This window comes from Myodes glareolus, chromosome 11 (assembly GCF_982192425.1).
Source record: "Myodes glareolus chromosome 11, mMyoGla1.1, whole genome shotgun sequence".
Classification (NCBI taxonomy): Eukaryota; Metazoa; Chordata; class Mammalia; order Rodentia; family Cricetidae; genus Myodes; species Myodes glareolus.
This window is the reverse complement of record NC_142036.1, coordinates 43,198,381-43,224,367: the sequence shown is the minus strand read 5'-3', so window position 1 is coordinate 43,224,367 and position 25,987 is coordinate 43,198,381. Positions and strand designations below refer to the sequence as shown.

The following is a 25,987-nucleotide window of genomic DNA, read 5'->3' as shown; positions in this document are numbered from 1 at the left end:
TCACCCAAGGCCCACATACCACCTACATCACCCATGGCCTAAATACCACCTACATCACCCAAGGCCTACATACCACCTACATCACCCAAGGCCTACAGACCACCTACATCACCCAAGGCCTACAGACCACCTACATCACCCATGGCCTACATACCACCTACATCACCCAAGGCCTACATACCACCTACATCACCCAAGGCCCACATACCACCTACATCACCCATGGCCTACATACCACCTACATCACCCAAGGCCTACATACCACCTACATCACCCAAGGCCTACATACCACCTACATCACCCATGGCCCACATACCACCTACATCACCCCAGGCCCACATACCACCTACATCACCCAAGGCCCACATACCACCTACATCACCCATGGCCTACATACCACCTACATCACCCAAGGCCTACATACCACCTACATCACCCAAGGCCTACATACCACCTACATCACCCAAGGCCTACATACCACCTACATCACCCAAGGCCCACATACCACCTACATCACCCAAGGCCTACATACCACCTACATCACCCATGGCCTGGCAGAGGATCTAGGGAGCCCTGCTGCCACATGTTGCCATTTGGAACTTGAGTAGAAGCAACTTCCTAGCCCACTGCCAGGCAACCACAGCCTCACTCGTTGTGGAATAGGACATGGGTCCCTTTTACTACGGATATTGGAAAACAAAGGGTGAGACTTTCTGCAAGGTTCGATTCCTCAAAGAAAATAGCCAGAGCCCAGCTCCCCAGACACCCGCTTTGCCCACACAAACTTAGCAGGTTACCTTCCCCAGGCCCTATCTGAGAAAACGTGGAGGCTGTGACAAGGGACAAGGAGCATCAGGAGCAAATCTTCTTTGGAGACAATGACATCCCATGTGTTTCCAGGGAGACAAGGCAGTCTTTATTCTGGAGGAGGGAATCAGGGAGACTTAAGAGGTAGAAAGAACTTAGAAGGCACGGTCCTCTTGTAATTTGCAGAAAGAAACTGATGTACAGAAGCCTTTGGGACTTGTCCCTAGTTATACAACTGTGTGACACCTTCTATTCTCCAAGGTGTGAAGAATACCTCTGAGGGGACGGCATTGCCATTTCTCCCTCTTCGTCTCATTGCGAGTGGTCAGAGGACATCTTGGTCCATGGGGCTCCACCCTGTGTGGGTCTTATGCCAGATACCCATGTCACCAGTCCCACCCTGCTTAAAGGACTGCAACAATTGGATTGCTCCTCATGGTCAGTGATGACTTATGAAAAACTGCAACCTGAATAAAGTCAAACAAAACTATCTCATTGGCACTTAGACTCTGAACAGATGGTTGGCAAGGCCGCAACTCCCATCTGAGTCACAGGGCAGGACAGCAGCTTGGGGACAAGCATGGAGTGATTATACTGGACTCGCATGTCCCTGAAGTCCCATGGAAGTCTTTCTCATGCCTGCCTCTACAAAGGCTCACAAGCTCTTTGGCCATCTTCCCTCTGTCCTGTAGACACAGCCTCCACTGGTCCATCCCAGTATCTAAACCCATCTCCACCACCCCGAGTCTGTTTACTTTCTGCTCCACAGCTGGGCTGAGCTACAAGCCGTGATGTGCTTTGCTCTGGGCCCTACCCTAGCCACCCAACCGTGCTAGGAAAGGCAGGAAAAGGTCCTCCCCATCATGCCCATGCCTTGTCATGTCTTTCCCCAAGACCTCTTGTTCTTGTTCTGTCCCCACCCTGCCCCCCACCCCCGGGAAACTGCTGCACTCCAACCAACAACTGAGTTTCATCTCTGGAATGCAAAGTAACATGCATGCCTGGACACGCACGCGCACACACACACACACACACACAGAGAGAGAGAGAGAGAGAGAGAGAGAGAGAGAGATTTCCACTCTCATGACATCTCCCCATCCCCAAATGACCTGCCTGTTGTCAAAGGCTTTTAGCTATCAGAAGTTGCTACCATATTTGTGGCAGAAGCGCCTCTCTCAGCTGCATGGGCATCACCAGCAGGACAGACTATATCTAAGTCCTTCTCCATCTCATCATTACCCCCCAAAACCTCTACCTCCCTGCTCCCCAGAGTTCTTCATGCTCCAGGGGTGGCCTAAAGTGACATATTATTGACACATGAAAGGAGGGCTCTGGGAGACCCAAAGGACATCTTAAGAAAGCTTGCCTTTTTTTTTAATGGTACTAGCCTTCTCAGACATTGCTCTAAGGCCGTGACATCACCCTTGATACTCACGCTGACCCCCACTTCTCCCCAAGGGTAGACTGCCTGCGGTGAAGCCAGGTGGTTCCCAGAGCTCCACACCTTTCATTTCTGCCTCACCGAAGCCCAACAACTAGGGAAGATCCTGAGGCAGTGGGGGCCAAGTCATAAGCAAGGCACAGCTCTCTACCTTCCCCCCTAACTCCTTCCCTCTTCTCCCCACAAGAACATCTCTCACCTTGCTGGCAGCAGGAGAGAGTTGAGCAGTGCTCAGAGACACACTTGAGTCTCAGGGAAATGAGGGATGTCTGTGTGAAACTACAAATTTTGTTTCTACACAATACTCTTCAACTCTTCTCACAAGGAGACTGAGGAATCTCCTCCACAAAAAGATGTGATGTTCTTGGGACCTATCGCCAACCACGTGTAATCAGATGACCATGGGAGATTTTTGAGGTGAATGCCTTCAGTGTCTAATCCCCTGGTTTTCTTTGGCCCGTGAATCCAGTCCTCACTCTTAGCCCTGACATTAGACACAGAGTGAACTTCCCGAAAGCCAGAGCCGTGGTGCAGTATGCTGCATGATTCCCTAGGAAATGGGTAAAATGCAGGAAGTCAAATTAGTTAATACAGCACATGAAACATGATCTCATTTAGAAATAATTAGGCTTTGAACATGTGTGTGTGTGTGTGTGTGTGTGTGTGTGTGTGAGAGAGAGAGAGAGAGAGAGAGAGAGAGAGAGAGAGAGAGAGGTGGGAAGAAGCAATGGGGTTAAGAGAGGACAAGAGGGTTAAGAAGTGGGGGGATGTACTAAAATAACTGGAAAATTCATTCCTATGATCTGTAAAGCAATTGCAGGAGAATATTTGTTCGCAGGGCTTCCATAACTGCCCCAAGCTCTGACAGCCTAAATAATGGAAATTGTCTGGTATTTCTGGAGACTAAACGTCCAAATCATGTCTTGATAGGATAATTCCCTCTTGGGGTTTGGCTCTATCACTGGGACACAATACTGAAGATCAACATTTACGGTGGCTCATTGTTCCAGAACTTTCCGTTCGTGTTCAACTGTCTCCGTTGCTTTTAAACAATGACCAGGGTAGAAACACATGGCTGATAGGGTAAGGCGGAGGAATAATGCCCACGTCCTAGTGACCAGGAAGCAGAGAGGCAGAAAATAGCAGTTGGGATAAGACAGATCCTTCAGGGTATGCCCCAGTGACTTAGTGCCTCTAAGCAGGTTTAATCTATTGATTAGGTCAGAGCCTTCGTGACCCAATCATGATCCAAACGCCCTACCTCTGAGTATTGCTTTGGAGACACAGCCTTCAACATGTGAGCCTCCCAGGGGCAGTTGGTAGCCAAACCACAGCATATTCCAAGCCCCATTTCTTGGGTTGTTTTCTCCTTGTGTCTTCATACCATTATTCCCATATTCATGCCCGTCTTTTCACATAAGTTTCCCCCTCCTGTAATGATGCCAGCTCTATTGTATGGAAGTCCACACTGATACCATGTCAAACACAGATTCATATACTAAAGGACTGGGAGTTGGGTCTCCAATATATGGCCTTGAAAAGGCACGATTCAACCCATAAAACATGCAGATTCACAAAACCATAGTAAGAATGCCAATTCAGCAGGAAGTTCCTGGAGAGAAGTTGAGCCATCCTGTGGAAGTTACAAATGAAATGTGGCCATTTTAATGCCATTCTGCTCTAGAATTGCATCTGGCCTACACCACTCATTTCCCTAGTCAGCATCCATCCCCAGGCTATGTAAAAATCCTTTCTCCTGAGACAAAAGGCAAAACCTACCCACTCCAAACCATTGGGGTCAGCGTTCCCCATCCGGTGTGGCCTGTTGAATTTTCATGGTTCCTTCTCTCCTCTTGGTCCCTTAGACTCCAGAACCTACAAGAAGAAAGAGAATAGAAAGTCGTCACCATCTAGCGAGGAGGTACCCCAAACTCTGTTTGTAACAGTTCTCTCCCTCACCCCTTGGCTGGCTGGGGAGTAGATAGCGACATACCTGCTAACATGAAATTTTCAGAGACAGGGAAAATACTTAATTCCTGAAAGGTAGCCTGGCTCCTGGCCATGTACCCCAGGGGGGAGCCTGGGTACCCAGGGCTTCTCCAAGGCCCTGCCTAGCTGTCTGCAGGCCTTACCTCCTGCTTGTTTGCCTTTCTCTTGCAGAAAAGCTCAAGGAGACAGTCTGCAAAAGTCACTTAATATTGGCGATTAACAGAAATAATTGGCAAATGACCCTGCCACTCTCCCAAGAGCCCCCAGAGTTCATCATCATCAGATATTGGTGTTTATCCCACTGATTTTTCAGAGTGAGGCTTATGGTCCATCAGACACATCCTAGGGCTGTTCGGGCTCCTTCTGAGTCAGATTAATTTTAGAATTAAATCAGATAGATACATACTTTATTAAACCCCGTTTTCTTAAAAAATTAAGATTCTCTTTTGGTCCATGATTGCAAAAGGAAAAGGGCCTAGAATCTAAAAGTATCATTTCCCTGGGGTTGTATAAATGCATCCTTCCTCCCTGAAGGCGTGAGCTTCCCTTTCGCAAGGTGCTCCCTGGGAGCAACAAAGCTCCTCTGATACTCTTGCCACGTAGTGGAACCTGGAACATAAGGCATGAGGTATTGTATCTGTCTGTTTTCTTTCACTGTAACAGAATATCTGAGGCTGGACCACACGTAAAGAAAGTGACTTGATTTAGTTCGTAGTTTGGGGGAGTCAAGAGCATGCACAATACCAGCATCTCGTGAGCCCTTTATGGCAGATGGTGGGAGACTATGAGAGGGGGGTCACACAGGGAGACAGGACCCAGAGAGGCTATGTCACTAGGCTTATGTTTTTTGTTTGTTTTATCATTCCACTCTTGCAGGAACTAATGGAGATCCCGGAAGAACAGTGTTAACCCTTTCTTATTCTCAATGACCTAATTACATCCTGTAGTCCCACCTCTTAAAGGGCCCACCACCTCTTAACAATATCATACCAGGGACTGAGCTTCATCGTGTTTAGCTATTTGTGTTCAAACCATACCCACACTATGCCAGCTGACAGCAATAAGGTTGCCTCACAGAGCCCAGGGATGAGTTTGCAAGGAAGGACGTGCTGTGTGAGGATGAAGGAAGAAAGAACACGGGAGGGATTCTGCAGCTGAGAATGCCCACGGGCAGGGGTGCTAGGAAGGCAATTTAATGCCAAATGATAGAGACCCCTGAACTCCGCCACAGAAGCCTGGCATCGCCTCTGTAGCTGGGGGAAGCCAGGGCGAGTTTTCCAGGAGATGACCTGTATAATTGCCCTAGCCCTTAAATGTACTCTGGCCACATCTGTCCAGTTGTTGAGTCTGGAGTAGGGAAAGGTGCTGAGAAATGGGCTGGGAGAAAATGAACCAAGAAGGGTGAGCTGTCCTAGAGTCCAAAGGGTCATTGAGGTTAGAGTGGCATCACAGTTTTATTATCCTTGCTCTTCCCCATGAGGGAGAAATCTTAGAATATTCTAAGTTGATGGATAGCCTCATTCTTCTTTGAAAACAAGGCCACTGCGCTTTGGACAGCAGTAAGGGGGAGGCAAACGCATGTTGAAACTTCAATGTTTCTGTAAAAACTTGACAGAAAGGCACTCATGTTCAAATTCGGAGCACTTCATGGTGCCCGCTGAAGAATTTGGGTTGTGTTGCTGTATTGGCCTTCATGTTCAATTCTCTCTGTCATGATAGGTTGGAAAATGTAGCTATGGAAAATCTGCAATGAGAAAGGAGAAAGAATCTTAGTCTCTGCCTGTGTAGGATGGGATGCTGGAGGTTGTGGAACACAGAGGCACCTGAGTACCCTCCAATCGGTCTGGTCCAAGGACACCAAGAAGGCCATAGAGGAAATCTTGTCAAGTTATAAATGGATGTGTTCCCGCCATTTTCCTGCCTTCTTCCCTAAGTGGGCTGCCTCAGTGCTGGCTAACTATTGGGTTTTATTCGTTGAAGAATTCAAAATGACAGAAAGCAGTGTAGGAAGGTCTCCCACTTCCTGCCAAGAGGTGTACCAACCTGAATTCAGAAACAATACAGAATATCAAATGCTTAATAGTTTGGGAAGGGACTGCACCTTGTGTATTTGTTTTCAATTATGTTCATAATACATGCCAAACTGAGTGACTTAATTGAAAAAAATAAAATTTATCCTCTCAGAGTTCCAAATATCAGATGCTTGAACTAGGTTTCTCTGGGCTAAAATCAACATGCTAGCAAGGGTGTTATTTCTTTGTGTGGGTCCCAGCAGAGAATTTGTGTCCTTCTAGAGGCTGCTTGGCCTCTAGTCCCTTCCCTCATGTTTGAAAGTGGGAAAGCCTGTGTTGTGTCTTTGACCCTTTTCACTACTGCTTTGCTCTCTGGCCAACTGTAAATAGGAAAGTCCTATGCGGTCAAGAATTGTGAACAAATGGGGCACACCTGAAAAATCCAGGACACTCTCCCACCTAAGGCCCCTAACCTTTATTACATGACCCTGGTGCCATATAAGGTAGCACACTCTTGAGGTCCGGGGGTTAGGCCGTGCTCGTTTATTGGAGAAAGACATTTTTCTATTTTCATACCATATATTAAGCTATCATGCACAAGGTATGAACCCACTTTATGCATCCTCTTCCATGCCACTAAACACTTCGGTGTATCCCAGCTCCCTCCAGAAATACCCTTATCCACTGGGATGGAGATCCAGTATGGGACAAAGACACCCGGCTTTTCTACTACTAACCTCAATAATTGAGAATCTCATGTGTCCTTGAGCTATTTACCCCGGACACACACACACACACACACACACACACACACACACACACATATCGGCCTGTTGTTTAGTAAAGATGTCAAGATACAGACAACACACAAGCCAGGGTCATTTGAGGAAATGATAATGAGGAACTGATGCCTTTAGCGGTGCTGGAATGTTTCTCTGGCCAGAGTCCTTGCTCTCCATCCATTGCAGCTGGCCTTTTGCATTCAGACACTCCAGTCCTTGAAGTCCACAACCTCCCAAGGGATCAGCCCTCTTGTTTTCCAGAACAACAGAATCCTATACAAAAATGACCAGGCTGCCTCCAGTTAAGCCCTCTTACCACACTCAAGGCAAAGATGCTTTCCCTGAAGTGCCATGAAGCTGTTGAGTCACTGCCATTCTTTCTGGGAATCTCCTTGACTCTGCCTGTTCTCTCTCTATATGTCTTCCAACCTGGCTACATTCTGCCCTGCCATAGGCCAAAGCAGATTCTTTATTAACCAATAGTAATAAGGCATATTCACAGCATACAGAGGGGACTCCCACATCATCCCATGAAAGTAACTTATGAAACACTACAATGTGGTAATATCAAAACCCAAAGCAATCAGTGATTTTCATCCATCTGCCTGGCACAGCCCAGATCATGCCAGGTCTGATCCTTGAGAATCCAACCCCAGTCTCAGCTGGTACTTGGGTACCTCTGGAGGTTTTCCTTGAACGTAGTTTCTAAAATTTATGAAATCTTGAAATGACTTTTTATGGAAGCCAGTCTCAAAGCAAGATGCCCTTAAATGTAAATACCAAATTTACTTTAGTCTGAAGTTGAGTGAGTGAGGTTACGGTACCCTCAAGGCTCTTGTAATGTGCTGAGCACCGTTCAGTGCTGGCATTGGAGGCAAATTCCTTTACGTGTATAGAACTAATTCATTTATCTGTTTATTGTTGTATCCAGCCAATAAATATTTGCTGAACACTTAATATTAATGAGGACTCAGTGGTGAGCAAAACAATCTAATGGGAAACACAAATACAAATGGATATGATAACGGAAATGATAAAAAAGACAGGGGTCTTATAGAGCTTGTAGCAAGATACTCTAGGGCACTATAAGTAGATTTTAAGCAATGCTGTTAAATACACACATTTCCCCTCTTAAAAATATCACACAGGTTACAGTGTAGAAAGCAGAGGAACCAGGGCCTGCCTGCATGGGTCCTTTTATAAATGCCTGTAACCATGGGGTCTATGGAGCATGTAATGCTAGTTGATAAGCCAAATTCCATTTCTATCCTCCTCCCCTGCCTCCATGTAGTACAGGGGCTGGAAACACCAAGCACCTTCCCCTTGCCCTGACCCTCCTCTGAAGCTCCAAGGAGCTGTGGCCTGAGACTTGAGAAGACATTGGGGTCTTCTAGAAAGGAACATGCTTTTCCTTACTAGAGAAACAAATACGAACTCTCCATATTTTGTCCTCCCATTAGCAGAAATGTGAAGCCTCTCCGTAGCAATGTCAGCTGCCATTCACACAAGCTGCTCCTAAGGGAGAAAGCTCATGGGCTGTTGTTATTGTCAATACCAACACAGTTGGTTTCCCTCAAAACTGTCTAGCAAGCTTCGTCATAGCTAGAAGATGGAATCCCAAGATACCCTTCGAACCTTAAACTGGGATGGAAAAAAAATGGTGGTGAGTTGTGCTGGAATCCATGCTAAGAGCCTCCTGAAGTCGAATCCCTTAGTGTTTCACTTCTTTGGCCAACTGTCCCCAAGACATCCTTAACCACAAGCCTGGGTCCCTGAGTCTCTAATTGTATTCATCCATTATGACCGAGAAGAAATCGTTCTTCCTGCTTTTGATGGGCTGTGTATGCGGTGTATGTGTGTATGTGTGCGATGTGTGTAGATGGATGCGTGTGAAGATGGAAATTCATGTGTGTGGGTGCAGGTGTGTGTATGTGTCATGGTGCACATGCAGAGGTATGAAGACCATCTTGGGCATTAGTTCTCACCTTCTACCTTGTGTGAGATGTGGTCCCCATGACTGTTCACTGCTGTATATGTGAGTAACTGGCCCATTCTTCTACCTGGGGATTCTAGCGTCTTTGCCTTCCACCTCACTGTAGGAGCACTAGGGTTACAGATGCACACCGCTATCCCAGTTCTGTGTAAGTTCTGAGGGTTCAAACTTGGGTACTAGACTTGTTCAGAGAGCACTTTAACCCCCGAACTGTCTCCCCAGCCCATCTACCTGCCTCTTTAACTGTAGAAACTCACTCAGGGCCTGGCATTAAAAGTAACTAAGTGAACCTGAATACATTTAAGGTTGGATAAATAAGTTGATATATATCCCGATCTTTGGGAGCCAGATGGGCTAGGTCACATTCAGTGGAGTGAATTGTGATTGTCATCAGCCAGCTCAGATTTCTGGCTCTAATCAATTTCATTCATTCACAGACACAAGGAAAGACTAGGTCTTTCACTAAATGCAAGAGCCACAGTAGAAATTTCAAAGTCAAGGTGAAACCTTTAAATGAAAAGACCTCCATACCAGAGGCACAGGGCATCAGCTTATTTATATGTTTATAACTTTTAGATGTTTATAACTTCCTGCCCTGGAGTTGTAGGCATTTTTCTTTTCAATAATTGCACTATAATTTCCCCATACTTGACATTTTTTAATTCTCCACTGAGGAAACAATGCATGAGATAAATAAATTAGTTCATTGGATCATTAAATTGCACAAACAGTACTAATATGGGCCCTTTGTCATTTCTGACATGACTGTCATCCAGAAAGCAGAGATGAGCAGGCCTGGGCTGACCAAGAAGGGCCAGTGCCAGGGCCTCTTGAGTGCTGCATCTGTGTCTGGTTTCTAGTGTCATCTGCCTGATGTAGTCTGTTAAAAAAAAAAATCAGGACTCCCCAGCCCTACCCAACTTCAACTCCAACCTGTGATGTTGCCATTCCTCAGACACAGGTTAGCCCTGGCAGGTCAGAGCAGGCCCTCCTATTCTCAAACCAGATCATCCACTTAGTAAACCCACATACAACTGTAGAGACGGCATAGTGATGTCCAGATGTGCGGAGTTACGCAGAGGCCGCGGGTCTCTGTAGATCTTAGTCCAGTGTTGCGGTCCCACTGTGGCTTCCATGTCTAAGAGACCATCGCTCTTCTTCCCTCCGTTCAGAACTAATTCAGTGAATCGCCTATTGCTTCTGTGAAAGAAAGGCCACTGGCTAGTGCAGTGGCTGCTGTACTTCTGATGTTTGGAAAAGTCTTGTACCTGTTTATCTGAGCTGGGTGCCAAGCTCCTTGGAGAAAAGTGTCCTTATTACTGGGGCTCACCCAGGCAGAACCAGCCAAGCTGATTTCTCTGCTTCACCTGGCTGTCAGATAGGGGCCACCTGCTCCTTGATTGGCACAAGCACACATAGGTCCAAACACACTCCCTAAGACACGGGTCTTCATATCAAAAGATGTCAGGGAGCTTACTGTGTTATTCCCTGTGAACGAACGGTGTCAGAGTGAGATGCAACCAAACAGTCAGGAAAATAGAAGTCAGTCTATTTCTGTCTCCTTCATCCCCAGGGCCATGAAAAAGAATAGTTAAGGTTTTCTTAACTATTGATGACCCAAAAGGGTGGTGAGCTTTCTATTTTATAGACCCTGGTGATATACTGGATCCAGGCAGACTTGGGTAGGAATCCCAAATGTCTCACTTAGTAGTTCTGAGACCTTCTGGACCTTGTGTTAACTCTTTGATAAAGAACTTTGAAACCTGAGGAGCAAATTAGGCATCTATGGAAGATACCTAAGGCAGATAATCATGAAGCAGATGTTTGAAAATGCCCATTAGTGTTCTTATAAGCTCCTGGGGCCTTCTTGGTAATTCTCCAAAACCCATGCCAAGGAACTTCAGAGAGAGTGCTGTAGTGGGTGATGATCCAGCATCAAGCAAAGATACCAAACACTTGTCTAACATGACAGTGGAATAAGCAACCTACACCAGTACAGCCTATAAGAGTTTTAAATGAGATGGTAAATACTGTATATTAAGTTTCTACATTCTTAAAAGGGGTTGGTTTCAAGGCACCAACTAAATCTAAGATACATCCATTCTGATCGCCTGCCAAATATCCGTTCTGGCTTTTGCAATTTTTGAAAAGTGCCTTTTGTCAGAGCCTTAGTATATTTTTCTTTAAAGTAAGCATCCATTGAGTCAGCAGCATAGAAACATTGACTTCTTGCTTCTGAGTGAGCAGGGAAGCCGGGTCTGCACTATGATGTGCAGGGTTTGGTCCTATTCACTGAAGAAGTCTCACACCTTCCTCGGGACATCAGCTATCTGAGGCCAATAGCAAAGCTGGTGAGCACAGCCATGCAGACACAGATGCATGATAAGCCCGTGCTCACACTGTATTCAGGAACAGCAGCCAGGGAGTCCCATGATCAAAGGTCAGTGGGTAGAGTCCCTGTCCACCATGACGTCAGGGCAGGGACTACAGTGTGTACCAATACCACAGCGGAGCCAGGCATGGGACACTGCAGAATTCTTTCTCCATACATCCGATGCTGCAAACTGCTCAGAATGTAATCCCCTTTATAATAATGTCATTCCAGTGAGGAATCAGCAGTCCTTTTTGCTGTGCTATTGTTTTGTTGTTGCTGTTGTTGTTTTGTTGGTTTCTTGTCTCCCTCTGTAGCCTGGCTGGCCTTGAACTCAGGATGCTCTTGTCTCTTCTCTAGTGCTGTGATGACAGGCACATGCAGCCACACCCAGGAAGATTGGCCTTTTGATCTGGCTATTACCTCTGATGAGCAACACACTGCTAGACATATTGTGGACCAACATAATGAGATATATGTCTTCCTCTTTAGTAAATATGCCCTTCTGGGATTTCATCACATGGGGAAGCAAGAGGGCAGAGGAGAAAGGAGCCAGACAAAATTCCTCTGGGTAGCCAGTGCTTCCCTTCTGGCCCACAGTAGCAGAGACTGAATATTATTACAATCTAATGCCTACTCAAATGTCTAACGGAATTGAATTATTGGCTTCCTGCCAATTCTCAAAGACTGTGCTGGCTTTCTCATTGCAACCATCGATGTAACTGAGGCTTCTGCTTCCAAACAGCACGCTAGATCAAAGGCATGGATGTATTTTTAAATGTGACCATATTTTTCCTAGCGTAACTTTCCTTGGCCATTGATGAGTAATGCTCAGGGTGGTTATCTGGTTGAATTTAGCTGAAAGTCAAGCAGTAACTGAGATGGATAATGGGACTATGGATTAAATTCCTTCTTAGCCTGTGGTTAAGCAGAACACAGGTTTCCAGTCTGCAGGGAATGACTCTCCTGCCTATAAGGTGCTCGCTGTCATCAGAGGGGCTGGGACCTTAGGAGTCTTTCACAGTCTCTTCTTTGTTTATTTAATAGTGCTTGGGGTGGGTTGCAGGATGGTTTATATTTTACACAAATCTTCTGCCTCCGCGCTGAATCCCTTGCCCCCCTTTCTCAGTACTTTTGCAGGAAAAACAAGGCATTTCTGGGGGAAAATGGTTTTCACACTTGGCTGGTTTTCTGAAGATCCTGTTGGAAAATAAAATAACTCAGGGTTAAAAACCTGAGCCTAGAGTCTATAACTAGATTCTAATGAGGCTCTGCCACTGGGCATCCGTGGAACCTGGTGATGGCTGTGGCAATTCTTTACGTCTGTCATAGCCATCGGTGTTGATTACAGATGTCCAGTTTCCCTCTCCGGACAGCCAGAAGATATGGCGCCCTGGGTTAGACGGTGTCTCATGTCTAGCTCTAATCAAAGACTGGTGAGCAAGTGCACTCTGTGTATGTTGAATGTTGAATATCATGTATGTTGAGTGTCTGGTGGGCAGTCTCACTGTTCTTAAAGGTGGCAATGACCTTAGAGCATGCCCTAATGTTGTATCTAACAACATATCTGTTGTGACCAAAGCAGTTATTAGCCCTGTGTCTTTGAGAAAAATCAATTACCCCTGAAATACAATCATAGTATGTCAGTCTAGAAGAAATTAAGCAATAGATTAAGTTTCTTTCTTTAAGATTATGTAATTCCACTAAGGCCTTGCTCAGAAAATTCCTCCAAACAGTTCAAAGATGCTTTTGTTGGTTACAGAACCAAACTATGTCGATCCTACTTATCAGCCCCTCCCCTTCTCTAGTTGCTACATCTTCCCAAACAAAAAGGTCCACATCCTTGCTACAAACGCTCCTATATACTAGTCTGAACATGCTGCCAAGGGATGCATGCTTGGCCTGTGAACTCATGCTTACAAACTTCTGTCCCCCTTCCTCAATCTCTTCCCTGTCCTGTTTCCACCAATAAGACTGCTGCCCACTGCGGTCTTTCTCCCAGAGGTCCTGCCCGAAATTCCTAATGATTTGCTTATTTTAGGATAAACCTTAGGAAACTGCCACCTTGGAGGAATCAAATATGGCAGTTTCTTATGATAAAAACTTAATTTGAATACGAGGAGAAATCTCATCACATCCATATTGATGTTCATTTTGGACCCCATCATGAACTCCAATGCACTTGTTCTTCCCTGGGTGCGCTAGTGCTGTGACCTCCCCACACCTAGCGAACCCTGGTTTTGTGTCCTGCCTGGGTGGGGTTCGCCCGAATTCCTGTTGCTAGCATTCATGTTATACACACCTGTACTATTTAATAGAGGCTTGCGTTTTTCATTGCTGTGCACAAAAACCACTAACCCCTCTTTTCTTCAACCTCTTTCAGATCGAGGACATCATTACGAAGATGCAAGATGACAAGACAGGGGGTGTGCCCATCAGAACAGTTAAGAGCTTTCTCTCCAAAATCCCCAGTGTCGTCACAGGTAACGCATCCTTACAAGGTGTCAGGGACAACCAGACTTCTGGAGTTGTGTGGAGGTGTCTAGGGGTGAGTCACGCTTCTGTGAGGGACTTGACTCAAAGGCCATCCTACTCTTGGCTTTTAGCAAAAGCCTACTCTTCATCCGTCATCAAGAGCCGCCCTATAGTGAGGAACCTTTCACGTGTGTGTAGCCATTACCTCTAATGCATGAACTGGCAGATTAGCAATGTGGCCTGTGGCGATAAACAAACGCTCTTAAAAATTAAGCAGGTTTCCGGGCAGTGGTGGCACACGCCATTGATTCCAGCTCTCAGGAGGCAGAGGCAGGGGGATCTCTGTGAGTGCAAGGCCAACCTGGTCTACAAAGTGAGTTCAAGGACAGGCTCCAAAGCTACACAGAGAAACCCTGTCTCAAAAAAAAATCAGAAACAAACAAAAATTAAGCAGGTCCCATTTTGTTTGGGGTTGTTTGTTTGCTTGTTTCTTTTGGGATATGATCTTACTGGGTAACTCAGGCTGGCATTGAACTTAAGATCTTCCTGCCTCAACCTCCCAGTACTGGGATAACAGGTGTATTCCACTGTGTCTAGCTCCATTTAAATGTGTTTAAAGGCAAGTTTCATGTTTAAAGAAATTCTTATGTTCAAGTTCTATAAAATGCTCTCAAAAAGTAAGTTTTTAATTTATGCCACTCAAACTTCTTTTCTAAAAGAAATTTCAAAATATTGCTGTGCATCCTGTTGCTTTTGTGGTTCAATATAGTCAAGCTTATTTCTTTAAAAATTAAGATTTTTTTTAAAAAAATTTAACTGTGTATACACATGCATGCATACACACTTGTGTGGAAGTCTCCTTAGACCCCAAAGGAACGCATCAAGTCCCTTGCACCTGGTTGAGAGTCTCCCAGTATGGGTGCTAGAAGTGAATTCGGGTCCTCAGCAAAAGCATTATATATTCTCAACTGCTGAGCCGTCTTTCCAACCCCCTTTAAAAATTTTTGTTTGTAAAATATATTAGAACCATGGCTATAGTTTCAAAAGTAACAGTAACCACGTAGCTTTTGACTTATTAATAATACCAATATCTTAGAGTTTCCTTATTTTTTATTATTTATATTATGTTTATAATAAATTTCATTTATGTTTATAAATAATCTTTATATTGATAGTTATAATATTTATTATTATGTACCAATAAATAAATTCCCCTCCCCGCTCTCCCTCTATTTCAATTGAATAAGTCATTTTCCTTCAGTTTTCTTACAGAGGTATGTATGCCTTGCTACTCAAACAAGGCAAAAGTTTGGTGATTCTCTCATTTCCAAAATTTGACTATTTGCTTTCCAAAATTCAGGGACCATCAGAACTTGGTATCTATCAAATGCCATAAAGGCTAAAAATATACTGTTGGAGCCAGGACTGGGATGGCATGATAGAGCTGGACCTTTTTCTTGTTGCTGGTGGGAATGCAAAATGGTTGGGGCTACTCTGAGAAAGGGGTTGGCAGATTCTTAGAAAGACCAGCATTGCTTACCCTCCTAGGTATTTACCCAGGAGACATGAAAACACATCTTCACAAAAATTTATATGCGAAGATTTGTAGTGGCTTTATTCACAATCTGCACAGCCTAGAAACAATCCAAATGTCATTTATCGGGCTAACAGTTGAACAATGTCTAGTCTATGCAAACTCAGCAATAGAATAGAGTGAATCAGTAGTGCATGCAATAACCTGGACTGGTCTCAGCATTGGTTTCCTTGAGTTTAAAAAATAAAGAAAAGATCAGACCCAAAAGGTTATAATGTTTTATGCCGTGTACATTCACAGTATGGGAAGAAATTAGTAGTTGCCGTGTTCCTAGGGACAGTTTACAAGGTGGGAGAAACACTCGGTACCCAGACCGTGGGACCAGTAATACGAACCTGCATGGGTCCTCCTTCACAAGCGTGTGCACCACAGAAGAATTGCTATTGCTTCATGTTAATCAAGAACTGAGTAACGAGGGTACCCCAACTCATTGCCCATAAAGTCACTGTTTGAATTCAAATACTGCCAAAGCCCAGGCTGCCATGATAGACAAGGTGGAATATAAGCAACGGAAATTTGTTTCACATGGCTCCAAAAATTAAATCTAGGATGGGATGCCGAAGCTGCCAGATCTGCCGAGAGCCACCGTTGGTTGTAGACTACCTGCTTATATATACCACATGACATAAAGGTGACACTCTGGTCACTTTAAGGGAACTAATGCCATTCATTAGGGCTCCACCCTCAAAACCTGCCCCTCAAAGGTTCTGCCTCTGTTCTATGGGGGATTAGATCTCAGCACGTGCATTTCACAGAGGCACAAAAATTCATTCTTTAGCAACTACCACATATATTTGGAAGCTGCATTGTGCTTGAAATTCCTCTAAATAGAGTTAAATTCATGAAATATCATGAACTAATATTTATACTCTGTCAAATTTTATTTAATAGTATGTTCAGAATTTGTTTTGTGATAGGGCTTCCCCTTTTAGATCAAGCTGTCCTTGAACTTGTTATGTAGTCCAGGCTTGCCTTGAACTCATAACCTTGCCTCAGCCTTCTAAGTACTGGATTACACTTGTGTGCCACCGTACCTGACTCATAATTGTTAAGTCTATGAACAGATTGGTCTGTTGTTTTTCTTACCTTTGTTGATAGTTTAGACACAAAATTTATGCAAGTTTCCTAAGACGAACCATGGAATGCCTCTATCTGCTGATATTGTATTGTTCTCTCAAAACTAATTTCTTTCTGTCTAGCCAAGAGTATAATTTTCATTACTTTTTATAGTTAAAAGTTCCATTCTGTTATTTTCCCAATTTGTTTGCCCACTCGCTCATTTCATTTTTAGTTGGGTATCCGCTAAGTTTTAGTTTGATTTTCTTTAGCTGACATAAACACCATGACCAAAAGTAACTTGGAAAGGGAAGGGTTTATTTGGCTTCAACGTCCAATGTTATTGTCCAACATTGAGGAAAGTCAGGCCCAGCACTGAAGCAGGAACCTGGAGGCAGGAGCTGAAGCAGAAACTGGGGAGAAACCTACTTACAGGCTTGATCCCTATGGCTTGCACACCTTGCTTTTTCCTGCAGCACAGGATCACATGCCCAGGGTTGTACCCCTCACAATAGACTGAGCCTTCCCTCTGCATTAAACAATCCAGAGAGTGCCCCACAGACTTGCCTGAGGGCCAGTCTGATGGACGCATTTTTACAGTTGGGGTTTCTTCTTCCCACAAGACTGTAGCTTGGGTCAAGTCAACAAAAACTAACCAGTAAAGGCGTACTAAGTGTACTTTGAACTTAACAATCCATTCAATTTTCAATGAATACTTTACTTACTTATTTTATTAGGATATAAACCATTTATAAATCCAAGAGCATCTATATTTTTTAAAATCAAAACCAAAATACTTTAGAGATTAAAAAAAATACCAACCTGGGAATATTGATTTAAAAAAAAAACAATGAGAAAGGAGTTAGGGAGGAATGGGGAAGAAGACATATTTATGAACAAAGCAGGTAATAAAAATAAAGCTTTCTAGAATTCACCAGTGGCATCAAATGCACCCGTATGCATTGCGCGACACTCACGATCATGTGATTAGATGATTGGTCTTTCAGATAGGCCCTGCTGTAAGCAGGCTTGTGGTCTGTTTGTTTAGAGCCTTGCTAGTACAGCCTTTCCTAGGGGCTGGAGTGGTGACGTCAGAGAAAACAAGTGACCCTCAGTCTTAGAAATTAAGTTTATCTGGTGAATTCCTTCAGGGCCCATTTAGACCTTGCACCGGAAGCACCTGTTTGGATGAAATGTATGGAAACTACAGCCCGCCCCCCTCCATGGGAAACTTAAGCCCCCTCCCACTATGGTATCCTCTCGATTCTCATCTAGGTCTTCAAATGTTTCATTTGCTTCACTGAATGCTTCATTATTAGGTCTTTATTACAAGAAAATAAATGCATGTAACAAAAACAAAGATACATTGTATCGTTCTAACCTGCGTTAGGTAAAGGTGGTTCCTTAGCACAGTGTGTAGACTTCAGGAAGCTGGGAGTTTGGGAGAGTAGATTCAAGGGTAGGATTGGCCAGGCTAGATTTGAGGTTGAAAAGGGCCTCGAATAGTTCTGTCTAGGGCACAGTTTGAAATAAAGGATTGAAGATCTGGAGAGCTGGAGATAGTTTATAAAGAAAGTATAAATGAAGGAGTCGTGGTGTTCAAGGACTTGACAGGCACTACAGCCTCCACCTGTCCACCTGTAAGGCACCCCCTACCTAGTCAGGGACAGCCTGCTCTACCTAGTCAGGGGATAGCCTGTTCTACCTAGTCAGGGGACAGCCTGCTCTACCTAGTGAGGGGATAGCCTGCTTTACCTAGTCAGGGGACAGCCTGCTCTACCTAGTCAGGGACAGCCTGCACTACCTAGTCAGGGGACAGCCTGCTCTACCTAGTCAGGGGACAGCCTGCTCACCCACATCACCTGTGATTCGGGGTTTGAAGTTCCGTTTTGACATTTCAAGGACAATGTTCTCACTCCTCCCGTTAGGAATGCCTAGGTGAATTCCTAGATACACCTTGGGTAAAGATGAAAAAGAAATGCCTGGGGCTCCACCTGTGTCTAGTGAGGTAGGCATTGGGAAGACCCCAAAGGAAATGCACAGAAATAAGAGATGGGTGTATTTAGGAAGAGAAGATAAAAGGCAAACCATTCAAATATCTCCTCACTTTTTAACAGTGAGAAATGAGGAGCTTCAAGGGTGAGACTCAGCAAATAAATGTCCTGCGGGAAAATAGATGGGAAACTGGAAAGGGAAGAACAATGTCAAGGACAAAGCAGAAGCCAATATTTGATCATCACTGGGGCTCATTAGCTTGCAAGGCGCATCTGTAAGAAGCCTAGAGCTATGCCACGCCAGTTCCCCATCCAGAGGTGTGCATTCTGAGGAAGGTGTCCCCAGAAAGTTCACTTCATGATCATCCTAACATGCTCCTTTCTGGACAGCAGATGAGCCTCCCTAGATCTCCTTTCCTGAACAGTAACTGGTCACAAAGAAAATTAAAGCTAGTGGGGACACGCCTGTGTTCCCAGGTCCAACCCTAACTCCTCCCCACCTGACCAGTGGGAGACAGGCAGATCCTGGGCAGGATGCCTGCCAGAGCCATGAAAGCAGCCAAATCACACAGCCTTGCCCAGCTGTAACTGACAGCCATTCCAAGATAATTCTCCATCACCCAAACATCCTGAAGAATTTTCCAGGAACTTTGAAGATGAATTTCCTCAGGCTACCCCCAGAAACCCAACTCCTAGCATTTAGGAGCCCAAAGAGACATCTAACCTCACTTGTTTATACAGACAGGAAACCTGAGCCCAATGACACGATGCAATGTGTTTTTAAAAAAAAAATCACAGAGAAAGATCACAGAGGTCACAGATACAGGACCAAAAGAATTTGGATTCCTTACCACCAATGCAAATGACTCCCATTGACTTGTGAAGAGAATTACAGAGTCTTAAATTGCAACCCTCTCATACAGGTGTCCAATGCATTTCCCTGAGCAGGAGAATCACTGGTGTGGCTTCCTAAAAATACAGTCCCAGGGTGCCCTCTTGGGTTTGGACTCAGAAATTTCTGTTCCCAGCATCTTCTCAGGTTGTCTCTACAATGTGTCTGCATTTGGTAGAAGCCCTGCCAAGTTCTCCCAGCTTTTGCTTTAATAACCTCCAGTGATGAGTGACCTCATCCCTCATCCCATCTTTGAATAACTGTGACCTTTGAAAAACTTCTTATAATGAATTGAAAGTCCCTTGCCTCCTTCTGTTGCTTCACGCCATTCCTCTCAGTTCTACCTCTCTCTCTCCCAAAGAGAGATTGCACTAATCAAAGAGGAGTGGATTTCACCAAAATTACACTCACCTGGCTCTCCTTTAGAGGTTTTCTTATTGTGCCAATAATTTTCAGAAAATACTCCCGGTAGACGCATGTGGTTTTTTTTTTTTTTAAACTTAACTCCACACGTTTTTCCCATGAGCATTTCTATATTGTTCATAGGCCACAAGTTTGCTTCTCCAGGCTTGATGTTGCCTGTGAACATTTTACAGTATTTCCGTTTTCTCTACTGGCAGTGTGGCTTAGCAGAGAGAGTTTAGGGCTGCGAGCTGCCTGTGTGACCTTAGCTGACCACCAGCCTCTTTGGGCCTCATCTGGATCCTCATCTGGAGTAACTGTTGTCCATGGTCCTTGTCAGACTCACCTTCTTTGACTCCACAGAAGAAATGACTGGGCATCTTCCTGCCAAGTCTAGGAAAGATAATGTTTAAGTCGGCCTTGGTTGTGCTTTGACCACCCTGACCAACGCGACTTCTCTGTGGCACCTTTTCTTTTCATGCGTGCGTTTTCTACTTTCTGCGTAAAAGGTTCATTTTGGTAACAACATCCTGAAATATGTCAAGTTGTAATTGTAAAAGGGAGGGGAAAAAAAGGGAAAGTTCTGATGTTCTTGCCCTTTGTGTCATTAAAATCTTGCTCTAAATGTCACATTAATTCATTGCTCCACAATTTTCCTTGCTGGGTTTTCTTCTTCTATGAGAAGAAATGCTAATTTGAATGAAGGACAGTTCCTTTATTAAAAGTGAAAACACAGCACACTACCCACTAATTGTATTCTAAAGTTTATTCTTAAACATTTCTACCCAAAAATGTTTTAGAGTGAGACAAAATTTGAGATGAAAATGAAATCCAGACATGTTGTCATTGACTCCAAGACAATGAGCCAGTTTTTTAAAAAAGGACCAAGACACTTGAATGGGCACCATGCCTTGTCCCTGAGTGATGGACGAAGGATCAACTATGGCTGCCAACTTCCTTGAACTAGTTGCCTTCTCTATAAGCCCTGGGGGAGTTGCAGGGAGGAAGGAATAGCAGCATTATCTTTATATAAAAGTCGGGATGCAATCCTTAACCTATTCTCTGTTCCCAAGACACCACTTTCCAGAAGCGAAAGTATCTTTCATTCAATATCTTCTATAGAATTCTGTCCCCTCTATTTCTCAGACATATGTCCTTGGAGTGCTGTTGCTCCTGAGAATTCATAATAAATGGAAACACAGGTTGAGTTTATCATTGACAGCATCTGTTAGCTATTAATACCACCTGAAATCTTTCTACCTTTCTGCTCACATGTGTAAACCAAGTGCTGAGAAGAAGGTGAGTTCAGGACTAAGAACAAGGCACTCTTCAGAGTCGCTGTCAGTCTGTTTCCTGTTGCTACTCTGGATAGGTGAGATTGGATAAGTTATAAAGAAAAAAAAGTTATTCTAACTCATGGATGGAGGCTGGAGTCTGGGTGCATGGTGCTAGCATCTGGGCAGCTTTTGGAAACTGTCTCCTAATGCTTCAGGTCATAAGGGAAATGTGAAAAAGTAAGCAGGTATGTCAGGAAGAGAGTAAAACTCACGCAACCCGTTCCATGGAGGCAATAACCTGTCCCTGCAGGCTCCCCCTCATGACCCAAGCCCCACCTCACAACACCCCTGCAGCAAGGGGGCAAGTTTCCACCGCAGGACTTTAGTTGGAGAAAAAAGCCAAAAATATGTATTTAAGCCTTTGCTGTCACTGTACCTGCTTATTTAAATATCGCTTCCAGGATCCAAGGCTCTCTTCCCACTAAACAAAGAGAGGAGAGCTCCAGCAGAAACACTGGTCATGATCATGCGTACAGGAAGGGATGTTGACCACTCCCCTTCCTTGGCTGGATTCTTATTGAGCTGTTGGACCCTTCGCCCTTCCTTCCTTCTGCTGCCGAAATAAATACATAAACAATTATGGAAAAGTTCCTGGAACATCTGTCAGCTACATCTGGAGTTTGTGAGCTCGCTTCTTGGAGTAGAAAGTTATGTATGGAGTCTCCTTACCAATGAGAAATCAGGGCCCACAGAGTGAGATGGAGAGAGACACGGGACGTTGATAACCAGGATCTCTGTGACCCTTGGGGGCACCAGGAAGGCTCTCCATGAAGACTGGTGGAGAAAAGACAGAGTGTAGAGCTCCAAGGCTGAGTCTACCCATTTCACTGCAAAGTCTGTGAGATGGGGCTGGAAAGAAATTAAAGTGAGAATTGGACTTGGATTTTTAACCGGACCACTTACAATTAGACAGAAAGCTAAATATTTGGCTCATGGTGTCATTAAACAGTAGGTAAGGAGATTTGGCTTTTTAGAAAAAAAAATTTGAGGAAAATAACTAAGAAAATCATTTCGCAATAGGGTCTGAGTTCATACTGTTGAAACTAGATACATACTGCCTAGTGGCAATAGGAGGCTTAGACGTCTGTGTTTAGCCATAGAATCATCTAGATGTCACAATAACACTGTTTGGTGCAGCTCTTGAACTGGTTACAATGTTGCGGACATATTTAGAGGCCATAAACTGGAAATCAAGAATCCAGGAAGGTGAACTGCTGCAGGAGGAGCCTTTCAGAAAACATCTGTCCATCTGACAGAAGTCTACATTTTAAAGAGAGAGAGAAGAAAACCCCAGCTACAGGGCAGATGGCTCATGAATGCTTGAGGAGCAACGGCATTAAGTGACAGAAGGGGCTGGAAGCCTTTGTGAGGGGAGCCAGAGGGGAAGTTACGGAAGTTGTATTGGCTTCAGTTAGGAAAATAATGGAAATGGGAAGAGTAGGAACATCTTCCTGGATTTTTTGTTTTGTTTTGTTTTGTTTTGTTTTTTGAGACAGGGATCCTCTGTGTAGCCCTGGCTGTTCTGGAACTAGATCTGTAGACCAGACTGGCCTCGAACTCACAGAGATCCTCCAGCCCCTTCCTCCCAAGCACTGAGATCAAAAGTGTGTGCCACTTACTGCTTAACTCCTGAATTATTCTTAATCCTGAATTCTGGTTTCTTCTTGTTGGTTTATCTCACTAAGCCTCTTGTGGCCCCACACTCCATGTAAATAATTTCAAGACTCCAAGTATAGCCTTAGGTACTTGGCAGAAGCAAGCACATCTCATTCTGGAGGAAGACACTTTCTTCTTCTTCTTCTTCTTCTTCTTCTTCTTCTTCTTCTTCTTCTTCTTCTTCTTCTTCTTCTTCTTCTTCTCCTTCTCCTTCTCCTTCTCCTTCTCCTTCCCCTTCCCCTTCCCCTTCCCCTTCCCCTTCCCCTTCCCCTTCCCCTTCCCCTTCCCCTTCCCCTTCCCCTTCCCCTTCCCCTTCCCCTTCCCCTTCTTCTTCTTCTTCTTCTTCTTCTTCTTCTTCTTCTTCTTCTTCTTCTTCCTCCTCCTCCTCCTCCTTCTCCTCCTTCTCCTCCTCCTCTTCCTTCTTCTTCCTCCTCCTCCTCTTCTTCTCTGCTTGCTCCTCTTTCTCTTCTTCCTTCTCTTCTTTTCTTCTTCTTTTTTTCCTCCTCTTATTTTCTTCTCTTCTTCTGATGTAAGACACTTCTTTTAAAAGAACTTTTATTGAGAGAGAGAGAGAGAGAGTACACATGTGCCATGTATGTGTGTGTGGAGATCAGAGGACAACTCTCAGGAGCCGATTCTCTCTTTCCGTGTTTTTGAGGCCGGGTCTCCCCCATTTTCTGCTGCTGTCTATGCTGCGCATCCCAGGCTGACTGTGAGCCCTCCCCCCCATGTGAGCAGGGAACACTCCGGTCTCCTCCCGTCTTGCAGGAGGGGTGCTGAGATGTGGACCACCAACCTGGCACTTTACAAGGACTCAAAAGATTGAGCTTGGGTTGTCAAGACAGGTAGCTAATACTTTACCCACCCAGTGATCCGTCTCTCTGGTCCCTAGAGAAAGACACTTTAAGTACAAATTTCAAAAGTTTTCATAAGAATTAAAATAGTCTTAGCAACCTGAAAATAAAGCCAGCATGAGTGAAGGTTAGAAATTATGTTAGAATTTAAGATTGTATATTAAATTGGAATTATATTTATCTTATAGAAGAATGATTAAATCATGTCATAGGAAATTACTATCCTTAGAGGTCAAACTGATAAAAAAAATCTATAATTTTATATATTTATCTAATTCTTAGAAAGATATAAGAGGTCGTTAGGAGTCTTTGGATGATAGAAGGTGAAGTCTCCCATCCTTGTGCTAGACAGGCCTGACCCTGTTTAGCTTCAAAGATTGGCCCAGGCGCATTCAGGTTGGCATGACCACAGACAAAAATGAGATATTCTCCAAAAGAACTATAAATGTTGATATTTTAAGCCAAATGGAATATCTATAAATGAAGAGTATAGTATTTGAAATTGGAAAGTGGACAGAAATATCCAACCCCATAGGTAAAATTGATATTTTGGCCCAACTAACAAGAGAGGTGACAAACTATAAGACAGAACAGATGAAAGTGCCCAAAATGTGACCTGCAGAAACAGAAACAGATAACATGACGAGGCTAAAGTTCTGGAGGGGAAGAGTGATATATTATAACACCTAATCAGATTATTTTGAAAAGGAAATCATAGGGCCATTCTTCCCCATTGCCTCGTTTTCCTTTCTCACGCTAACTGACAAGTCCAAGCAAGATGGACTGGGAGGGAATCCATCTCTAGCTAGAGTAAGGGCAACGTGTAGAACACGGAACACCAAAGGAAGAGCTTCTGAATAATTAGAGAAGAGACAGATTGCCTACACTTTTAAAATAATCACACAGGTGATTTCTGTGTAAAAATAGAAGCAAAATCATAGTTCAGAGGAAGAAAATCTTCAAAGTGTTTAGGGAAAGGAACTCAGAATGTTATATGTAACAAAACTGTCTTTTAACAAAAGCAAAATTATTTAACAAAAGCAGTGTACAGTTAACTTTTCTTTTTTTTTTTTTACCAAAGGGTGTGTTTCAGAAATACTGGGAAGTAAAGGCATACGAATTGAGAGGAGTTGATGGGCAAGCATGCCCCAACTTAGTAGTTCTAGTCTGACTCTGTCCGGGGTGATGGCCAATGCCTATCTATATATGTCTTTATAAATTAAAATTCGAAAAATATTAAAATCTAGATTTTAACAATTTCATACTTGAAAAAATGAAGAACTTTTGTTCATCATAAAACACCATTTTTTAAAAAAGACAGAAACAAGTGACAGATGTGGAGAAGACATTTGTAACATGGTGTGACAAAAAAATTAGGCTCAGGAATACATGAAAGACCCCTATACACTGAGAAAATGCAGCGCCACAGAAGAAAATGGTTAAAATCCCAAGAAGAAGAAATGTAAGTGGCCACTGACGTGTACCACCTGGTTTAATGGCATCCATAGTCTCGGAAAAGTAAACCGAACCTATGGAAGGACACCCTTTCAACTAACCAAACTAGAAAACCTCAAGGTCTTTGACTGGGCCAAGTCTGTACGCGTGCACAAGGGAAATGCTAACCTGGGTTGATGGGAGTGGGAACCGACAGCCCTCATTGGACAGCACTATGGTAACAATGTCTGTGTACACTGAACTCTTGCCTATTCGTGAGTCGGTGTCTTCACTACTAGGGCTATATTATGGCCTGGAGAAGCCTTTGGGCAAGTGCTCAGAGGCAGTTGATTTAGCCCCACTGTTCATGTCAGCAACATCCAGAGAGATCTGAGCATGGCTGTTGGCTGTGGACAGAAAAGGGAAACACGTAGTCAAAAGGGAGAACTGTACACAGCTGTACTCTTTACCAGGGATACAACTTGAAAACATAACAGAGATTAATAAGAAAGATACAAACATGCCATGACCTCATTTGTATGAAAGCCAACAGTAGACAAAATTAAGCCATGGGTTACAAGGATTCTTAGGCCTTTGGTTAAGAAGAAGAAATGAAAACTTGGATGGAAGGACTAACTCTTCTAGGAGAAGCAGATCAATAAATACTAAGAGGCAGAGACACCCAGATCTCAAAGCTGTTCAGACTGTATCAGAACATGGTGGTCATTTTATTATAATTTTAAACTATGTCTGTACTTACACATTTTGTATACATTTGGAATGTATTTTACGATGAAATTGGTTTTCAGGAGTCTATGGCTGAATAACTATGGACTTGTAAAAGTTGTGTATACATGGCTGCATGTACACAGGTGTGAGCAACTGTGCACACATGAGG

The 25,987-nt window shown here is 44.0% G+C and overlaps 1 protein-coding gene across 7 annotated transcripts in view; it reads left to right on the top strand.

Annotated features, from left to right (window-relative positions):
• Window positions 1-25,987, top strand: part of Rgs6 (regulator of G protein signaling 6) — a 533,969-nt gene that overhangs the window by 352,152 nt on the left and 155,830 nt on the right. For all 7 annotated transcript variants that reach the window (XM_048449096.3, XM_085697415.2, XM_085697420.2 and 4 more), the window contains one exon: window positions 13,779-13,878. In XM_048449096.3, the coding sequence (XP_048305053.1) occupies window positions 13,779-13,878 (100 nt within the window). The remainder of the gene's footprint in view (window positions 1-13,778; window positions 13,879-25,987) is intronic.